Here is a 21,225-nt window from a genome sequence, read left to right as displayed (position 1 = left end):
GTCTTGTTTGACCACAAAACCACTCTGTTGTTGCAATATCACATCCAAATACTCAAGATACCTAATTTCACATATAGAAACATTAGTTGATAAAGATGTTTGTAGTGTAGCTACGAAAGCAAGTCTGTGTCAATCAAAATTGATTTAGACTTGCCGCTGCCTTAAACAATCATAGATTACAGCACATAGTAAAAACAACAAAGAATAGGAAAGGATATGTGTTGAAAGATTAAAATATCTTAGCAACATCCTTCATCAGGCCACTGTTAGCCTTAGCAAAATCTAAGAACTCCTGATATGAAATGGATCCATCACCATCAGTATCTATCTCAGCCATCATGCGCTTGACCTCCTCTGCTGTGACTGAGCCGAGGGTCTTCAAGCAATCGCCCAGCTCTGCTGCAGAGATCTTGCCATCACCATTCAAGTCGAATCTTTTGAAAATGCGATTCAGCTCAGCTTGTTCGTCAGCCATGGTGGTGTTAAAAGAGTGTTTTGATCCTGGTCTTGTAACTGAATGAGGATGATTGGGAGGTAAAAGAATTGGGTTTTTAAAGAGATGATTTGCTTGTGTTTAACTCTAAGTTCATCCAATGAATTCGGAAAAGGAATGGATTGCCCGAAAACTCTCAACTATTTTGTCCATAAATATCCATCGGTTGAAATGGACAAATCTAAACTTAGAATTTGTTCAAAAAAACGAGAGAAAAATTAGGACAAAACATGGGATGTGATTCGTATGACTCGACTCCTACAAGGAAACATAGGATGTGTCATTGGTTGAGACATCAGCTTGTCAAATAATGAAGAGTTATAGTTAAAGCGATAGCTACTTTAGATTTTTGTTCTTTGGGACTCGTGTTGAAACATTGCGAGTGTAGATAAATGTCTAAATTTTGACAGGAACTAATGGGAAATTTCTTTGGTTGTTTCAATAATATTAAGCTTTTCATTACAACATAACTTTGAAAGCAAGTCCTCCCCAAGAGAGCCTCCAAATTATTAAGCACTTGATATCTCTACTTGGAGTTCTCAGGTTCAAATATTGGAAGACTTGAGATTTACCCTCGAAGATCTGGGTTCAAATCTTGGGAGAGGGGGTAAGAATGGGAAAAGTTACTTCCTTTTGTAGCCTAAGAAGCGTTGTAGAAAATTAAGAAGATATTTGAGAGCAAATTAGATGATGCTCAATATTCAAGCAAACTTACAATATTGGTTTTGCAGTTATGTTGATGTGGGTCATATCAAGGCTAGGTTTTCTGCGGGAAGCCAGTAGGGAGAGAAACAATCTCGTTAGATTCTTTCTGTTTAAAAGATCACAGCTGAGAGTTTATCAAAATTTTGCAGGCCTTATTTGTCAAGAAGCACTTCATTAGTAGGGTGAGGGAATCATATAACTTGCAGAGAAAAAGACCATAGAAATCACAAAAATTGTAAATTTATTTTATTGGTGGAGTCCTCAGCTGAATGTTTACAATATGGTGTGAGACAGGGGGTTTGGTGTTACCCGCAAGAGTCAAATGATTTCACTCAACAGATTATGGTAAACTTACAACAATGAACTGGGTAGATATGTTTTGAACAATAGAATTAAATAGATCCTACACTACCACCACCCTCCATTGCTAGCATTGTCGAACAATCCAATGAATCGGAATGGAATTTATTACCTAATCACAGATATCACAAGAAACCCTATCCAACAGAATGAAGGATGGCATTGTGCACAGCTTCTCTGGTTGGTAAAGCTGGAATTGCACCTCTCTCCTTAACAGTCAACGCACCACAGGCATTAGCAAACATCAGAGCTTCTCGCAATCGGTCCTCATTCTTAAAGATTAAAATTAAAATAAGATGGATCAGATGGTAAAATACTTTACGATGTTACAAGATGAAGTGCACTGTTTATTAAACAAGAAATCATGAAAACCAAAGACAATATTGCACTAGTTTGCATGACAACATTAACCTGGAATGTCTGTAAATTAAAGAATATCATAAAATAATCATACTGGAGATTGGAAACCAAAATTGCATAAATAGATACATAAATTTTAGATGCTGGAAAGAAAAATAAATTGGGAGTTAAGCAATTTTGAGAAGTTCTCGACATTGTCTAGCTCTATGAAGTCCTTGCATGGTTATAACAAACTCCCTACCAAATATTATCCCTTCTAAGTACAGCCAAAGATCAAGTTTCTTCTATACAATGGAAGAAAGCGCCCTATATTCGTTATATGTTTGCATGAAATGATAGAACAGGAGCGTATACGGTTACTGAGATTGCCAAGGGCAGATCCAAAACTCAAATGTTTGATTCAACAGTTGATATATTGCAAAGGTAGGATTATGCAATACATTCGAACAAACAAAGTTACATTATGACGAAGATGCATACATGTAAATTTGTGCATGCACACATACAGCAACAGTATTGACCTGAAGAAACTACCATTTTTAAATCAAATTGTTAATGGCATTACCTGGAGCAAGGAGAGATCCTTAGCTAGCTGTGACAATATTCCAGCAACAAATGCATCCCCAGCACCAGTGGTGTCCACAGCATCTACCTTTAAGCCCTTCACCCTCCCATTGAACTCCTGAAAACATATAAGAAGCTACTTAGCAACAAATTTAGAAGAAAAGGTTATCTGCAAGCTAGGGAGATTTCACAAGGCATTAGCACTATGTTAGAAGCTCAATCAGTTTAAAAATCATAGTACATTTTCCCTAAATTTACAAGTCAAATCCTCCAAATTGATAGAAAGACAGCATTTTATAGCTGGTCTCAACAGAACAAACTTACATAAGCAGAGAAGGTTTTTATAAAATTGCAGTTTTATGTTAGAGTTGATAAAAATATTTTCCAGTCACAATAATTCTCTCTAAATCAAAATATCTAGATTGCTTCTCCATGCCTGTTGTTCTACAATGTTACATGCTGCAGCAAGACTCTCTCTTTCTCTCTCATGAACTAAGGCTGTGGAAGTGCATCTTACATCAATTCCTGTCATCACCCAATCTCAAAGAAATAATACAGCAAAACAATATTTCTCAGTGACATGCATGGGTGAGGAGAAGGAGGGGGAGTATTGTAAGTTGTAAAAGTAAATGCTAAATGACATTTAGGACTTACTTTGGTGTAATACCTGCAGCCCTCGGGCCCTTCAGTGACAAGAAGCAATTTATGATTTGGATGGCATAGCTTACGAACAACAACATCATCATATGGATCTTCTCCTTTAGTCAAGAAGGATATCTCTTCTTCACTTATCTGAAAGACATAATTTAAATGTGACCGTCAGAGTGGTTTTTTTTATCCAGATTGTGTCTAGTATGTACATTAGGGGAAGGAAAACAATTGCCAAAAAGAACTCAGGTACTTACCTTAATAATATCAGCAGTGTCCCAAATGCTCAGAATCCCTTCTCTGGCACTCTCTGCAGAAGGCCATAGTGGAAGCCTCAGGTTAGGATCGTAGGATAAAACAACACCTGCATCCTTGGCAGCTTTTGCTGCAGCAATGTGGGCTGATTTGCATGGCTCTGTTATAAGACTTATAGAGCCATAATGAAATATTTTTGCCTGCCAGGGGACAGAAAAGAGGAGAAACAAACGATTTTTTATCTTATCTTTTTTAAAACCAGTGGGTCTTAAATCTAGATTTTAAATTAGTTTTATCTAATAAGGTGCCCGAAGAGCAGTAAAATCTTCATAAGTTCTAAAAGAACGAAAAACTATAATCTCTGTCATTCAAATTAGAAACGTAATTCATACGTACATTAAAAGTTTACATAGCTAAGTTAAATCTATGCTTCCATTTTGGGTCTGCTAGGTGTTTCTTTCTAAGAAACTACAGACTTTTGAGTCCAAGAACCATTTCTGCCCTATTGATTTATCATTCTTTTATAAAAAATTCAAAAGGTGCCTAAGCAAATCACTTTATTTCAAAAAAATATTTAAAAGGTGATGAAGATGAAGATGAACTGACAATATTTGAACTGCATCTTCCATTTTAAAAATCTTCTATAAAAGGGATTTTTTGCGCTTTTAATTTTTAAGCAATCATTACAAGTATAAACCTCACATACCTTTCTAATCAAATCTAGATCAAGTTCAGCTTCTTGAAGCAACATATCTGCACTAGGATTACGGTAAAACATGAACTCACGTTCCCCATCACTCCTTAATGTAACAAATGCTAAAGCAGTCCGTGCACCACGATCAAAACGCATCCCTTCACTGTTCACATTATTCTCCTTTAATATTTCAGCAAGCATGTATCCGAACTCATCTTCACCAACCTGTGCATGTCGTACAAAAGATTCGAGATCTGAGAGAATAGACGAGAGATAAAATATCTATGGTTAATTTTTGTCGAAAACACACAAATATGATAAATAAAAGCATGGAATGGCATGCTATGAAACTGATGCACAGTTAATTTTTAGAAGAAAGAGGGAATAAGCAATCCTTTGTCAAGAATGCACTAGGTTGAAAGAACAATCAATATAACTATGTTGTTTACAAAGCGAACTATTGCTTTGACAGCTCCTGGCTTTTACAGATAGGTTCCATCTCCAACTATCCATAGTCTATAAGCAATAAATCAATTTCCATTCAACTCAAAGAGGTTGATGACATTTTTTCACTGTTAGATATCATGAATTTCTAGGAAGCATTTAAATTCCTATGCTGCTGTGCCATACAAACTCAGAAAACTCCTGGAATCAGCAAGCGAAATCTCTGTGAAACAAGAAGGTTGTTCTGTGTCTTGAAGCAATTCAGATGGAGAAAGGAAACATAGATGACACTATAATAAGATCCTAAATTTAATACCACAATCCTAGATTACCCAGCCCTATAGAATCAAAAAACCAGTCAGGCAGAAGTTTTAATCCACTCCTTAACAAATTGGCTATTTGAAAATGAATTTATCCTTGCTTCCTTATTTTCTACTCATTTCCACAAAAATTGATTGATATTATCATAATGGTACCTTCCCAATAAATGCTGATGAGCCACCAAGACGAGCAATACCGACAGCAACATTAGCAGGTGCACCTCCTGGAGCCTTTTTAAATGCTGGCGCATCAGCCAATGAAAGTCCACTAATGGTCGGGACAAAATCAATTAGCATTTCACCAAAGCAAACCACAAGAGAGGAATCTTTCGTTTCTGGAAACCCATCACCTCCTAATGCTTTACCTAGTATGCATAAGAAAGGAAACAAATTAAAGGGTCAAGAGTCACATAACAAGTTGATGAAAAGTTGAAAAAAAAGAGAAAAGAAGTTCATATATCTAAATAGATAGCAAAAACAGAAACGTAATGCATTTGGTAAAAGAAGCTGATGCCCAAGGGAATTTGAACTATAAAGGCAAAAAAAATTTCTTCTCTCTTCCTGTCCTTCTAGCAGAATATATTTCTCAAGATAGCAGAGCAAAGCTCAATGAGCCAAAACTATTAAAGAATTGGAAGCTTCTTGATGATATGACATCTACAAGATTGGAACTTTATAGGCCTTAAAGCTCAAAAATATTCTCTGACTCTTCTAAATTTATCATTTAACAAAAAAAGTTAAAAACAAAAACACAACCTGAGATTCAACTTGACATCTACTACGCTATTATGAGACTAAAACTGGCAGAATCCAAAACTTGATCATCGAAACTTCAATTTAAAAGACATGGCCGGTCGTTTCCAACAAGAATCAGTGCAATTTAAACTGACTATGAAGAACCCATCAAGGAAAAAAATACTTTGACATACATCAAAAATCAAGATAAAGTGAAGTAATTTATGATTCCAAGAAACAAAAAATGCTTACTTTGGAAGCTCAATCGAGGAATGGAAACCGAAGAAGGGCAAGAAAAAGCCGAGGCTTTAACATTCCCTCGTCTAAAACTAAGTTCTTGACGAGAAGACAAAGCCACACTACCTAAACAAAAAGCAGTAGAGTGAAGAGCAGCCATGCACTCCAAAATCAAAACTTGCTAACAAATTGTGGTTGCTTAGTTTTTATGATCCGATAAGCCAAACCGGTTTTGGACTTAGTTGTTAGAGAGAGATATGGAGTGTTTTGAGGGGTGGAGGGAGTGTTGTTGGATAAAAACAATGGAGATTTGAGCGGAGGATGCAAGAGCGTGAAGTAGTTTGTTGTTTGTTGTTTGTTGTTTGTCAGCTTGTGGATTATGGACAAGACGACTCTTTTTACTCTTGCTTTGGTTAGGTAGTCTGTTGATGGCTATTCTCTGGTCTCTCGAGTCAAATTGGAATGCATAAATTTATTTTTATGTTTTAAAAGTGATATAAAAGAATTTTGAAGTTTTTTTTACACATATATTTTTAAATTATTTTAACATTTTAATATTAAAAATAATTTTAAAAATAAAAAAAATATTAATTTAATATATTTTTAAATAAAAAATACTTTAAAAATAATTATTATGAGTATTATAACTAAAATTAGTTTTTTCCCTATTTGTTTAATGATTCCCTTAAAAAAAAATATGATTTTGATTATGGTATTGGCGTTGTTTAGATAGCAATCCAAAACACTTTGTATTGTTCGAAATCAAAACAATTGTAAGTAAGAAAAACCTACAAATTAAAATTAAAAACTTAATTTGGATAGAGTTTTTAGTTAAATAAAATAAAATATTAATTTAAATAGATTTTTCATAATTTATTTGACTTAATCAAACTTAAATCTAATTTAGACTTGATCAGATGAACATAAAAAAAAATGATTGAAATATTATTGTTTTAATAAAAATAGTTATCCCAGCAACACGTTAATTGACTCAATAGCACAAGATTAAAGACAACTTATGCATTTTAATCTTATCCATGGGCCGGTAAATATAGCCCACGAAAAAATAGATAGAAAATATAAAATAGCGATCAAGCCCAGATAAATAGGGATCAAGCCCAGATAAAGCAGAAAGTTATAAAGCCCAGTGCCCTTTCCTTGTCGACCCAACTCATTCCTGATTCCTTCCGTCTATTTCCAAACACTGTGAATTCTCCGAAAATTTTATTTTATGGTACTTAATTATTGGATATTTACAATATAAAAAAAAGGATATCTGATCCTATAAAAAAGTGATAAAAATTCCTTTTCCTATTAAATAAAAATTATTTGTAATTATCTCTTTTTATATCTATCTCTTTCATATACTATATACTATAAGTTTTTAATAGTTATAATTTGAGTGTCATAAAATTTCTCCAGATCCTCATGAACAATTATATTTTTAAATGGTGCCATTATGGACTGCAAGCTTTGTGGATGTTAATAGCAACTATCCTTATTATAAATTCATTGAGATTCTCAATAAAATTTAATAATGCATAGTTTTTGTTTAATATATTCATTAAATATGTACTGTATTAATATTTTTAGTAAATAAAAATCATATAAACAATACATTAAAACTATAAAAAATGTGAAAATTATACTTGTCATGCTTGTCTAGAGTCATTAGTTAACTTGCGGGACACTAGAAAACTCAAATCTACTATATTCAAAGCAAAATTATTTTAATTATTTTAAAATTTTAATTTAATCAGATTTGATTAGGTCTATTAAATTATGAATTAACCTGTCAAGTTATTCATGTTTAACTAAATTAATATAAAAAACAGTATAAAATTTAACTTTGTTTAGTCAAGCTTGAAATTTTCTACAAGGAGCCAGGTTTAATAATTATATTTGAAAGACAAAAGGTTAATTTATAACATGGAACTCGTATTGACCCACTATTTTTCTCTACAAACGCCGTTACTATAGTTATAATTGTGAGCTCATATTGACGGTGTTATAACATGGAATGAAGTTAACAAATTACTATTATTTTGTCGAAAATGACCATTAATTAAAACCATTAAAAAAATGGTAAGTCGAATTGAAAAAAAAAAGAAGAAGAAGAAGAAAAGGGAGTGTCGATAATGACTCCCTAGGGTTTTTTTTTTTTTTTTTTGAAGTATAGAATTAAAGTATAATTGGCTGGCAGCATTAGTTGAACTAATTACAAGTCCAAGCCCTACAGAATTCGTTCCATAACACTCAACAGCAGACACAATCACTCACGTTTAACAGTATATTACTCCATTATCTCCCCCTTCTCCAGATATCATGCTGAACGTTCCCTCGACCCAATTGGAATTTACTCACTCGACGTTAAGGTTCAATTGTGTGCTTGTCACTACATTTAAAACTGCAACAAACACACGTACCAATTAGTAATGATGTTGCAGCCGAGGATGACAATCAACCATAAATATTAATGTTTGATTAACTTAAAAATTGAGTTTTGTTTTGGTGAGACCCACTTAGAAGATATTTATTTACGTGATAGCTTCTGTTTTTTTAAAACTCACCATATAAATATCATATTCGATAACATTAAAATGCAATAGATTGTTTGTATGGGACCCATGTATTTTTTTTTTGTTGAAACGTCGGTTTCTACAAAGCAGCTAAGAGCTGCTTATCACGTCTACTAACCTGGATAATTCACTTGGGCATTATTCATGTGAATAGTGCCAGATGAATTTCACCTGGAACTGTTCATGTTAACAGTGTTATGATTATAACTACTTATATTAAAAAAATATTTTTTACTTGAAAAACTAGTATTTAATATTATTTAATAACACTACATAAATTAGAAGAACATTGCATAATGACGTAACATTTATGAAATTTAATCGCAATTCTAATTTTGTTTCTGATGATATTTTACCTGATTTTGTTGCACGCTCAAAAAATCATGAAAACTATAGTTCTTATCAGATGCATTTCATACATGACGAAATTGTAGATAAGTTAATAAAATAATAAAAAATATTTGATATAAAGTATTGTTTATTTAATGATGTAATAATGGTAGTTAAATCTACAATATTTAAGTTAAAAACCATCAATATTAATATATATCTTTTTTAATTATTTTATAACCTCAATTTGAAAAGCATGTTTAACCAAACACATTAAACTACTTTTTATTCAACCTCAATTTCAAACACATTTTTAACCAAATATATATAAATACCAAACCAACCTCAATCAAAAGTACTTTTTATAAAATAATTTTTTTCAAATCACAACCATAAAAGTTGTCATCGTTCCAAACACACTTAAATTGCGACTGTGACCGCGGTTTAACAAAAGCAAAATTTCTATGCTTCTGCTACACTGTTCACGTGAACTAATTCAGCTATTCACGTGAATGGTGGAGAGGTGGAGAAGTGGAGAGTAATTCACGCTCTATTGTTTACGTGAACAGTAGAGAGCATCTCTGCGGTTCATGACTCGGATGCGTCTCTACTGTTCATGACCTGGACAGGTTCCAGCCCAAATCTAAATGCATTGGACTGGGTCTGACCCAGTAAAATAAAAAAATCCAACAAAATTTCTCAGGCATTGTATTTTATTTGAAAAACTAGTGTTTAACATTATTCAATGACATTACATAATCACATTAGAAGAAGATTATATGATGACGTAGCATTTACAGAATTTGATTGCAATCCCAAATTTATTTCTGATGATATTTTACCTGATATTATTGTACGTTCAGAAAGCCATGGAAAACATTCTTAACCAAACACATTAAATTATTTTTTGTTTAACCTCAATTTCAACCACAATTTTAACTAAACATATATTTTCCAAACTAACTTCAATTATATTTTTTATAAAACAACTTTTTTGAAACCACAACCATAAAAGTTACCACAATACCAAACACAATTTTTTTTAATAGTAAATGTTTTTTAAAGTATTTTTTAATTAAAAATATATTTTTTATTTTTTAAAATTTATTTTTGATATAAACATATTAAAATAACTTGAAAATATAAAAAAAATAATTTTTTTTAAAAAAATTTTGAAAAAAAAAACTTGAGCTGTTTGCTATCACATAATTTAAATACACGAAACTTTTATCTTTTGAATTGATTTTGTTTGTTTTAGTGGTTGTAATTAAGGTTGAAGTTATGTATAACTTAATTATGTATAAAATTTAATTATAAAAACTAATTTTTTAATGAATAGTATGCACAAAACAAAAACTCGAGCACAAAAATAAAAAAAAAATATCCTAGTCGGTATACATTGAAGGCTATTCAGGATCTTTCAGGAAGTGTCCCAGTTGAGCTGGTAAATGTTCTTGGACGCGTATTTATATGTCAGAAAACTGGTACAATGTCGGCCCTCTTGTCGGATATCAAAATAACAGAATATCTAATCTTCTAGTTCATAATAATAATAAATAAATAAATAAATAAATAAATAAGGTCCAATTAGATCCAATGTTCTGTCCAGTATTTCACAACTTTCTAAGGAAGACCAGTAAGTTTTTCCCCCCTCTTAACAGCTACCTAGTGAGTCAGTCTATAATGTTTTGTGGGAGGATTTAAAGTGAAGTTTTTGAGTGATGGGTGGAGGAAAAGGTATAAGGAATCCTTGACATGTAATCCTTGAGTGAACAAAAATCACGAATATGTATTAATTAATTAATGCCCATAAACTCAACTCATTTTTCTTTGTTTCAACGTGTAAATTATATTTTATTTCAAGTTATATATATCTAGAATATTTGAACTCAAATGAATTGTTCTGACCGTCTATCTCACAAAAACATAAACTATTATGAAACAACGAATAATAACATTCCATTGGATTTGTTAAGCAAAGCATCCACATGGGTATATGTACTTTAGACCAGACTTTTCTCTTTCTAGAATGCAAGAATCCATCCTTTTGCCTGGTTTGAATACTCGATTCAAACTGTCATAACTACCAAAACTCCTCAGAATATTGGCAACCAAAAAAAAAAAAAGGAAAAAAAGAAAAAAAGACTTCAATGATGTCCTTTTCAGCCGTTTCTGCTTTGCTTCAAGATTTTGATTACACGCTTCTAAAGTCACATAAGCAATAGGAGCACGCATGCGTTGAGCAAGTATTCCTTCATTATTATACTAGCAAACTCTCAATTTGTGGGCAGTCTTTTATCCCCTTTCTAAGACGTCGTTCTTAATATATAGTTTTTTTTAGTGTGTGTTATTAATTCGTAGTCATAAATGGTAAAATAAAGGCTAGTTGCCAAATTTGATTATGATATACTAACTCGATTTCTAGCCATTTACTATTATTATTACAAGAAATTAAATTATGATAAAAAAAATCCAATCTTGGCCAATTTTGCGGATCGAAAGTAAAGAATTTGGACAACGGAATTTAACCCAAGAGATGAGGACGACTTCACAGAATAAATCATCTCTCTGTCCGTGGACATTTGCCTTCTGACTGCAAAAAGACTCCATGGTGTAAAAGCAGCTTCAAATGTTTTACCGAGGGCTTTTTTTAAAACAAAATTAATATGGATGTGTGGTTAATTTGCGTATAACTCGACTAATTTCACGGGTCTTGAAGTTAACAACCATGTAAGTCTCTAGTGATTCTAAGATTTATGAGACTCGAACTGATGATTTTTAGGGAGTAAATCTAGGATTTGACTAATTAAATTATATTATTTAAAGTTAAGGCTTTTGTTCTTATTATCTCTAGATACCATGTTTTATAATATATTGTTATATTTGATTGATTAGATAAAAACAAAATAATAGTTTTTGAAATAATTTTAGAATGAATTTATAAGTAATACTGTTTTTTTTATTGCAAAACAATAATTGAATGCTATCTTTTAAAAAAAATGAATTGATGATTGAAGATGCATTCGTTTCTTAATTTTTTAAATTCAAATCTCCATCAGACTAAAATGGAAAAAAAAATTATAATAAATTTCTTAATTTTCTTGTGTATAGTCTATTTTTTTTCCTTACCTAATACGAGAGAATGATATAATCTCAATTTCTCCAATGATACCATGCCACGAGAAAGAATAATATGTTAACATACATGTTCCTTTCAAGTGAATGGTATGCTTTAGCAACTACGCGCTTCCTTCAAAGAGGCTAAATGCATATATTTTTCTTTTTCATCTTTGAAGTAAGGTATCATGATGCCAACTTCTGTTACATCATTAATTACTACAGATTTTAGCATCCATGGCACATATATAATCATCTGTTAATCTTTATAAATTTTTTCTAATAAATCTAGAAATTATAAGAAATTTGGTTCTTGTCCAAAATTGTTATCACATGCCTAACAATGATTAAACTGATTTATTTTTTATTTTACGATAAAGGATATTTCTAGACTAGATACTTTTCTTAAATGATTTTAAAGGCATTTTATAAATTTAATCCCAAATTTTAAACCCATAAAATTAAAAGATATAACCAATTCCTTAAGGTTAATATATATATTCAGTATAAGATAAAGCGAAGAAAAATTATGTTTAAAATGGCTCGAAAATCTCTAATATTACCTTTATTGCCACATTTTCAATCGAATTAAAAACTTAATTAGGATCAGGTTCGAGTTTTATAATTTATAATATAATAATCATTATAGATTTACATGATCATTAATTTCGAGATATATTAATTAAGGTACGTGCAAGCTGACTCGAACACCCATATTAATAATAATAATAAAATTTGATTGGGGTTTCTATAATCATAAATATACTCCCATTAATTTACTTCACGCGTGAGTCCCTATCATTAGCAAACAAGAAGAAGTTTCCTTCCATGGAGTATTCATCATTATTAATTATAATCATCTCAAAGATCCATTATAAAACAAAATATCTAAAAGATAGGCTCTTTAATAACAAATCAACCAATTTGGTTAACAAATTACCATACCCATATATAATCTCCAAATTGATTATGAAATTATCATCTAAAATATTATCGATCGATCCCCCTCTAGTCAAAGCATAAATAGTCATTGAATAAAAGTATTAGTGTAATTAGTCCCTTAATTAACAAATTGAGGATTAAAATTGAGACCACTACTTGGATTATATTTATCTTTTTCTTAATAAAAACGTGCCATCCTCGTGCTTGACTATATTAGTCATTGAACGAAAAAATCCAGTGCAAGTAGCACATGAAAAGATTTGGAATTGAAATCGAGACCTTCTATCAACTCTACTTGATTTTTTTAAATACTTTCATTTTAATCCCAAACTTGTTTAGATATCAATTGCATCCTCTTTTTTTTGTTCATAGACTGCTTATACTTGAACCAATAGTTTAATGGGGTTTTTAATTATCTTTTTCTCTTTTTTTCCTGTATTTCTTTTTTTATTTTTTTTATTAATGTACGTGTTCGGGTCAACTCATGTGTACCTCAACTAATCTCATGGATCTTAAAGTTAATAACTATATAAATATCTAGTAGCCTTGAAGTTTGTAAAATTCAAACTGATAAGGAAACAAATCCACAACTTAATTAGTTGAGTTATACCCTTTATAATTTTTTTTATTCTTGGTTATAAAAGAGAGGGCGAGATTCTTTAAGGGATTAGAGTGATGAAAAACTCAAATTGTTTTTTACCTTTTCTTAACTCTATTGGTAAATCATGCAATGTAAGATGCTAAAGGTTGTCCCAATATAAAATTGAAGAACATATTTGTCTAGATGCATGACTTAAATTCACCATAATAATACTTTATAAAATTGAATTAACTCTCCTTCAAAAGGTCAAACACCCTAACCACTCTCCTTCCATATCCACCCACGCCTAAACCACTCTGCAAAAAGTAAATATTTGGTCACTTGCCGGAAAAAAACAAAAAAGGAAAATAAAAAACAAAAACGCGTGGAAGCCGCGTTTAAACCAACACCACATACCCTATATAAAATGCTTCTTGATCTCCACAAATACGCTCAGAAAGAAGGAAAAAAACCCTTCTAGTCTACTCTTTAATTTCCTCCTCCAGCAGCAAAACCAAAAGTCTGTCTTTTCTTTTCATTCTACAATGGCAAAATCAAAAAACCCAACGACCTTCGGTTCCATGGACGACATAAGGAAAATATTCAACAAGTTCGACAAAAATGGAGATGGCAAGATTTCTTGTAGTGAGGTTGTAGACAACCTTAAAGAACTGGGCACCAAGATATCACCAGCGGAAGTCCAGTCCATAATGCAAGAATTCGACAAAGATGGTGATGGCTATATTGATCTTGATGAGTTTGTCGACTTCATCCAGAATGGTGGACTTGGCGATGGCGGTGGCAATGATAGTAAAGAATTGAGGGATGCGTTTGATTTGTATGATAAAAACAAGAACGGGCTGATTTCAGTTGATGAGTTGCACTCGGTAATGAAGATGTTGGGGTTGAAGTGTAGCTTGAGTGATTGTCGTAAGATGATACGTGAAGTTGATCAAGATGGTGATGGTAATGTTAATTTTGAGGAGTTTAAGAAGATGATGACTAGAGGGTTAGCGTAGATTAATTAATTAATTAATTACTACTACAATGTTTTTCATTTTATTTCTTAGGTGTGGTTTAGCGTTGTAGGATTAGGTTTCTAATTTAGACAATTAATGGTGTAATTATATATAATTAGCAGTTTGTGGGTTTAATTTTCCTTTTGTTTTAGTTTTCCATTGATGTTTTTGCGGGTTTGAGGCAACTTTAATCTGCAAAAACAGTGGTGGAATTTAGTAGTTTTTAATTTGGATCATTGTTGATAAATCTCTAGCTATTTTGTTCTTAATGAATTATAATAACACATGATTCGAGATAATTAAGAACCTTGTTTGTTTTTCTTTGTATTCTCAATATTTTTTTTGTGCTTGCGTGATCCGTGACTGTCTCTTTGCCTTTTGTTTTTGAATTAATTATAATTATATCCTTTTCCTTATAATTTAATTAAAAATATCTCATCTTTACGCCTTAAGTTCATGCCAACAAGTAGATGAGATTTACCATGGTTCGATGAATTTGGAGTCACATAGAAATAATGGAATTAATTCTCTTATTAGATAAGATTTACCAACAAATTATGGTATTATTTGTTGATTAATCTTTCATAAATTGTGGTTTTGATTTTGAATTCGTGATTATCCTAAGGTGAAAGGTAGTTTCTTCATGAACTTGTGATGGGATTGGTGGAAATTATATCAACAAGAATCATGTGGGGGCACGAAAATTATGTGCTCTCTCTCTCTCTCTCTCTCTCTCTGTGTGTGTGTGTGTGTGTGTGTGTGTGTGTGTGTGTGTGTGTGTGTGTGTGGTTGCTGCCGATTGCCTTTCCAATGCTGAGCTCAACACGGCATTGGTTTGGGTTCTTAATTGGTTGCTCCATCCTTTTCAAGTCACGCGTTTTTTTCCTCCTCCGATACTTCTAGTTCTATATTTTTTTTTATTATTAATATAAATATTTAAATTAATTTGTTCACATCTTAACTAATTTTATAAATTTTTAATTTTATAAACTTGAAATTAACGAACATATAAATTTTTAATAATTTTAAGATTTGTAAAATTTAAACTAATAATTTATAAAAAATAAATCTAAAACTTGATTAATTAAAAAATAAATCTAAAACTTGATTACTTCAAATATATTTTTTGGAGTTGCTTGTGGTTGTATATTAATAATAATTTTGATGGTTGATAAAGTCAAATTGTAGTGGTTGTAATTGGGATATACAGTGTATGGAATTAAGTTTATATCTAATTGGGTTTTAGAAGACAATAAATAAGGTTTTCGTATTACTTTCCAGAAGAATACTGTTTTTTTTTTAAAAAAATTTATATTAAATTTAGGTAAATAATAAATGTTTATATGAACAAGAAATTTCTTTACAACACCATTTATAAATTTTATTTAGTTGAGAATATAATATAGTTGCTTTTTAAAATATTTTTTTTGGAAATGATTTTAAATAATATTTTTTTATATTTTTAAAATTATTTTTAACTTTAACGTATAAAAATAATTTTAAATAAAAAAATATTTTAAAAATTATGAAACACATGTTACACCCGCAACACCGTACACACCACCCCTGAGTCAACAAGTAATTAAGAGTTGATTTATAGATGGACGTCTTTCTTTTATCCATTTCCCTTTTCGTTCATTGGTTGACGAGGCATGTATACGAACTACGTGCCAGAAATGATTTTTTTTTTCTTTTTTATTATTCGGATTGAGGTGTAGGTGGTGGGAATCAAAGCCATAACTTGTTCCTTCAGCAAACTTCTGTACAAGTATAATTGAGAGACTGATTGAGCTTTATTATAAGGATTCTTATCTCGACAAGCCCTCCAAGAAATCTCTATCCCATGTGGGTGTGATCACACCACTACTAATGGAGGTCAACAATTAGGATAGGCAACCCCTGGAAGTCCTAGAAGCTTACACCAGCACTAATGGTGGTCAAAGATAGGATTAGGATAGGCAACCGCTGGAATTGTTAGAAGCTTATACCAGTAGTAATGCTATTTTGAACAACCAGAGGTCGCCATCTTAACAGAGCATCATAAACTACAGTCTTTTAAAACCTGAAGCTAAGCTAATGTTGTCCTCCACTATATGATCCTTTCGTATTCAAGTGTTAATAGATTGCGCAAAAGCTTACATCATTAACCTTATCTATTCATTTATTTGTTGGATTGAATGATTGGATCGAGTAGTGTTAAATCAGTTTCTGTAATTACATTTCGTTTCTCTTTAGCAAGTTGAACCTCTAATCAATTGGAGAAAGATGTGCCTTTCTTACAGGCTTTGTGGTAAGATTACTGTAAAACAGATGGTGGACCTTTGCTGTTCACCTCTTTGCGTTACTGGGAATTTACTGGGGTCTTTGGATCAGCTATTCAAAATTTCCATGGTGGTCTATGTTGGCAGATCATAGGTGAGCTGGAGAAATTTTATACAGGCTTCTTGAAAAAAATGGTTATTGGTTTCTGAAACTATTCTCTTCCTCAGATTGTCCAGGTAAAAATGATCTGCCACATTGCACCTCTACAACAATAATGTGATAGACTCAGCAATGAATGGAACGCAAAAACTTCAATTGAAAGCCTAAACCAAGACATCGATTAAATGGATTGAAACCAGAACGAAGCGTATGGGAATGGAAAGAACCTGTTTCTGGTATAAATGACAGCTAAAATAGGGTATGAGAACTATTACAAAATGATAGTTTTGTAATAACCATACATAGCCTTTCAATAAAAGACCATGCAATCTTGAGGTAAATGTGTTACAGCCTCAGGGGAAGGTTGCTCATAGATGGATTCTCGCTCAAGATCTCTGTTATTTTCCTCTATATCTGTCTGAAAGCCTGCTGCTTCCAATAAATAAGCCTTTACTTCATGGAATCTCTTGTTTGATAGAGAAACCTCAGCAAGAAGTCTCCATGCATATGTTTCTGAGGCATCGTCAAAATCCTCCTGTCTCTTCAGCACTATATGTCCGCTGATCTCCCAAACGGCTGGATTAACTTGAGTGTCCAGAAGCTCCTGGCTTGCTTCTCCGCGTGCTTGTTTCTCGGCATAGCACTGAAAGTTCATCAGGATGGAGGAAACAGCACTTCAGATATCTTTCAGTAAAAAGAGGGAGGGGGGGGGGGGGGGGAGCTCACGAGACACTATGTAAAGGGTAGCAATAAAAACTGCAGTTTCCACTTGAAAAATGTACGTCTTCCTGGGAGGTGAAGGTTGCATAAAGCAAAGGTAAAATCCAAATCACCGCCCAGGATTTAAAGTGTTCCAAGCTATGTCCTATATCTAAATGCACCATTTTGTGGAAGAAAACCTCAGGTTGCATGACCCAGACAATAGGCAGAAAATCAAACTCTAAAATTAATCGATTTTTGCAGGTTAATTGCCAGAATGTCTTGGCCAACAATTGCTTGGGAAATTCAAGTTATGACCATTCTAAGAAACATATTATATTCAAGGTCAATGTCATAGTTGTTTCAGATTTCTAGTTAACACAAACTTTCCTGACAGCAACAAAGCCTAAAGTATGGACGTACACATTATTTGTCTCTTTATTCCGTTCTAATTATAAATAGCTTACAAATCTTGTCTCCACTTCATAAAATCATGTACCTAAAGGACTTCAACAATAAACTTTAATTCATGTGGGTTATAGAAAGAGGAATATTTACCTGTGGAAAGAGAAAAATTCTTCTTCCACAATCAGCAATGAGCACATTGAAAGGGATATTGTTGTTCTGGAGGAAAATGCAAGAACTAGCTACTGAATCAGATAGATCCTGAACTGTATTTCCACCCTCAAAGACAAGACCTCGCACTGGATAATTCAGGAGCTGCGAAACGATTACTCCTTCATCTTGCGGACTCTTCATTGTCATTATTCTTCTAGTTGGAGCTTTCTCAACAGGGAAGGGTGCTGCTAAGTAATAAGCCTGCAAGAGTTAGAAAATTTATTCGTAATTAAAATCCAAATGATCCCTAAACCATAAATTAATAGCGCATAAATAGCAAAACGTTAGCAATTGGATATAGAAAGTTACTTGAAAGTGTAGGTGATTAATTGTGGCGAAAGCACCCAAACTGTTGTAACCCACTCTAAAGAAAGGATCTGCTGCTTCTTTAGCCATATGAAGAGAAAGTAAGAAGCTGCCATGATCAATCCTCTGAGGCAAGCAATTGAGAACTTGGGGTATCAAGAGAACATGTCCATACTCAATTGGACTCACCTGATCATCAGTATTTCACAAATAAATGAGACGAGCAAAACATAAATTCCTATGAAATATGAAAAGTGGAAAACAGTAAAAGAGAAAAAGAGAATCAGAATAATAAGATCAATTTGCTTACATTGATAGCAACAACACTTGAGCTGTTGGAATCAGCTGTTATAGGCGGCGCACTAGGAAAAAAATGTCTGTCGTGGTCAATGCTTTTTTCAAACCTGAAAAGCACTTCTTCTTGTCCTACTTTGGTGAAATTGAACTTACTCTCATCAAAATCCTGAAGCACCTTATCAACCCTGAACTCAGTGGGTCTCTTCTTCAGATGGCGGCCCTTGTTCAGTTGCGCAATGAAACCATATCTACCAGGAATGATTTTTGTATCACAAGCAGTCACATCATAGCGGAAAAGGCCACGGCTCATTCGATCCTCCCATTGTCCCAGCAACAGGTTGTGCAGGAAACACATATGAGGCTGCTCTTCTGATGATTTCTCAACACTATTTCCAATCAAATTTGAATTGTCTTCCTTGAATGCATACAGAGGCAGCTTAGACACTGAAAAAAAAATAATTCAGCATTAGAAGAATTTGTGGAGAAAAACAAGAGCGTATCCATAATATTCTGTCCCTTTTTTCTACACATTCCCTGTCAAAGCCATTCATAGTTTCTAAATTCTATAGGAATTAGCAAACAAGTTTGCTGCTTTCCTTTTTTTAATAACACTTTTAATCACAACGCTTTGCTAGAATCATCTTCTCTTTTCCTCCTAGACTTTTCCACTATTTGGAACAGGACATAGTTCCTGTATGAAGGTTTTTGCACATAAAGTTCAACTCTTGCCTGCTATCAAAATCAGGGAAAATAAAAAAAGCCAAGATTTTCATAATGAAAACTCATCCACACCCTGCCTAACAACCCATCATCAATCGCTCATATGAACACTGTTCTCCATTTTTTCTCCACAAGCAAACAAGGCTTTACATGCCACTAAATTACCAATGTCAACAACAACGTCATGAGAATTGAAAAGTCTCTTTATTCTACGTACACGAAGACATAATCTCCAACCTAGATTAATCAAACAAAAAATCTGGGAAAAAAAAAACCTACATACCAGGTAAGCAACACTTCCCAAGGCAATTCCTGCCACACCCTTCAAACCCTTTTTCAGAATTCTCCTCCTGGTAATTTGAAACCACAGTAGGAACCTTCTTTATCGTCAGCACCATCTTTATATTATATATCTTTTTTCAATCAAATACAAATATTCCTAAAGAAAACCTGCAAAATATATCTCTATACAGCAACTAGTATAAATAAAGAGAAGAAAACGCAGAAACTGTCAAACTTCAGCTGCCACCGCCAGCCAAGAAAAGGAGATCAGAAGGGCAACCACCGTCAGAAGGAAGAGCACCCCTTCCACCGTGTGGTGCTGAGATTCTTGCACTGCCTATCTTGTTCTTGTTCTTTTGGTATTGAAATAGTAATTCTTGGTCGCTATAGTTCTGATTTTGGTCTTGTTGGAATCCTTTTCCAAATAAAGAAGCCGTGTTTCTGGAAACTGATGAATAATCAAACTAGGTTATTATTTTTATTTTATTTTTGTGTGCCTTTCCGTTTCTTTCTCTGATTCTTCGTCTCTATATTTGGTCTCTTTACACTAGTTGGTGATGGCGGTGTCTCGAGCTCCATGAGCTTCAAAATAATATATAATATAAATAGTTTTGCATTAATTATAGGAGTTATTTTATGGGCCTGGTTTTGAGCAGGCTCAGGTCCAAATAATAACCGTATCCATGGATTGTTATTATTATATTTAATAAATTTGAAATTTTGGATTGGGTTTGATTTATTGTTAAATTGGATAATTTATTCATTTGATTAAAATATTATAATTATTAAACCCAATTTAACTTTGTGCGTTAACTTGATTTGCTAACTCAATATTTAACCTAGATTAGTTTTGTTTTTGATACATTTAGAAGTTGATTTTATCAAATTAAAGTGATTTAATTAATTAATTAAAAATTTAGTCAATTTAGTCAAACTAAAATCCAACTAAATTCAGGTAAAATTTAAATGAGTTAATTTTAAAAAATAATTTTTTTATATATGTAAAACAATGTTGTTTGAGGTAGATTAAGTTGATCTCATTAAGTTATGACTTGAATTTTGAGACGGTCTAATAATTATTGTGAAGTACTACAAATTCAATTGATTTTATAATTTATTAAGCATTTTTTTAAATTGATTTTTTTTTATTTTTCACCTAAAAAATAAAAAACAAATTGAACTTAAAAGTTAATTGAATAACATGTAAGTTGATACAGTAACCTAGGCATTTGATCATTCATATCTCTTATTGGATAGAATAATTATAATTATCATGGTCCATTTTTAAGTGAATAAAAATATATTATATAGACATATCTAATAATCTCTATTTCATGAACGACAAAGATATTTTTCGGATAAATGTGATCGATATTTATAACCGAAATAATTTTTTCACGTCGCTCAAGAACATTGACAAATTATTAATCCTAGAAAATAAGTCTGAAAATAGGCGGTTGCCTTTTCTTCATCCTTTTTTTTTCTTTCTTTTTTGAACAT

At 32.3% G+C, this 21,225-nt stretch overlaps 4 protein-coding genes across 4 annotated transcripts; 1 reads left to right on the top strand and 3 right to left on the bottom strand.

Annotated features, from left to right (window-relative positions):
* Positions 1-72: 72 nt before the first annotated feature.
* Positions 73-729, bottom strand: LOC133670614 (polcalcin Syr v 3-like). The gene has a single exon (XM_062091151.1). It carries the CDS (start codon positions 473-475, stop codon positions 230-232), a length of 246 nt encoding a protein of 81 aa, XP_061947135.1. The 5' UTR covers positions 476-729; the 3' UTR covers positions 73-229.
* A 693-nt stretch (positions 730-1,422) lies between these two features.
* Positions 1,423-6,168, bottom strand: LOC133670744 (probable fructokinase-6, chloroplastic). Its single transcript, XM_062091335.1, has 7 exons — positions 5,831-6,168; positions 5,000-5,208; positions 4,092-4,304; positions 3,388-3,585; positions 3,137-3,274; positions 2,484-2,600; positions 1,423-1,830 (listed from the first exon to the last, which is right to left on the bottom strand). Exons 1-7 carry the CDS (start codon positions 5,973-5,975, stop codon positions 1,696-1,698), a joined length of 1,155 nt encoding a protein of 384 aa, XP_061947319.1. The 5' UTR covers positions 5,976-6,168; the 3' UTR covers positions 1,423-1,695.
* A 7,630-nt stretch (positions 6,169-13,798) lies between these two features.
* Positions 13,799-14,688, top strand: LOC133670908 (calcium-binding protein CML24-like). The gene has a single exon (XM_062091507.1). It carries the CDS (start codon positions 13,909-13,911, stop codon positions 14,380-14,382), a length of 474 nt encoding a protein of 157 aa, XP_061947491.1. The 5' UTR covers positions 13,799-13,908; the 3' UTR covers positions 14,383-14,688.
* A 2,266-nt stretch (positions 14,689-16,954) lies between these two features.
* On the bottom strand, positions 16,955-20,266 carry LOC133670406 (GDP-L-galactose phosphorylase 2-like). The gene is made up of 5 exons (XM_062090890.1): positions 19,727-20,266; positions 18,737-19,167; positions 18,430-18,615; positions 18,061-18,321; positions 16,955-17,446 (listed from the first exon to the last, which is right to left on the bottom strand). The coding sequence occupies exons 1-5, from the start codon at positions 19,839-19,841 to the stop codon at positions 17,114-17,116; spliced, it is 1,326 nt and encodes a 441-aa protein (XP_061946874.1). The 5' UTR covers positions 19,842-20,266; the 3' UTR covers positions 16,955-17,113.
* Between the last annotated feature and the right edge of the window lie 959 nt (positions 20,267-21,225).

Source organism: Populus nigra, chromosome 13 (genome assembly GCF_951802175.1).
Source record: "Populus nigra chromosome 13, ddPopNigr1.1, whole genome shotgun sequence".
In the NCBI taxonomy this organism is placed as follows: domain Eukaryota; kingdom Viridiplantae; phylum Streptophyta; class Magnoliopsida; order Malpighiales; family Salicaceae; genus Populus; species Populus nigra.
This window is presented reverse-complemented; position numbering and strand designations above follow the sequence as displayed.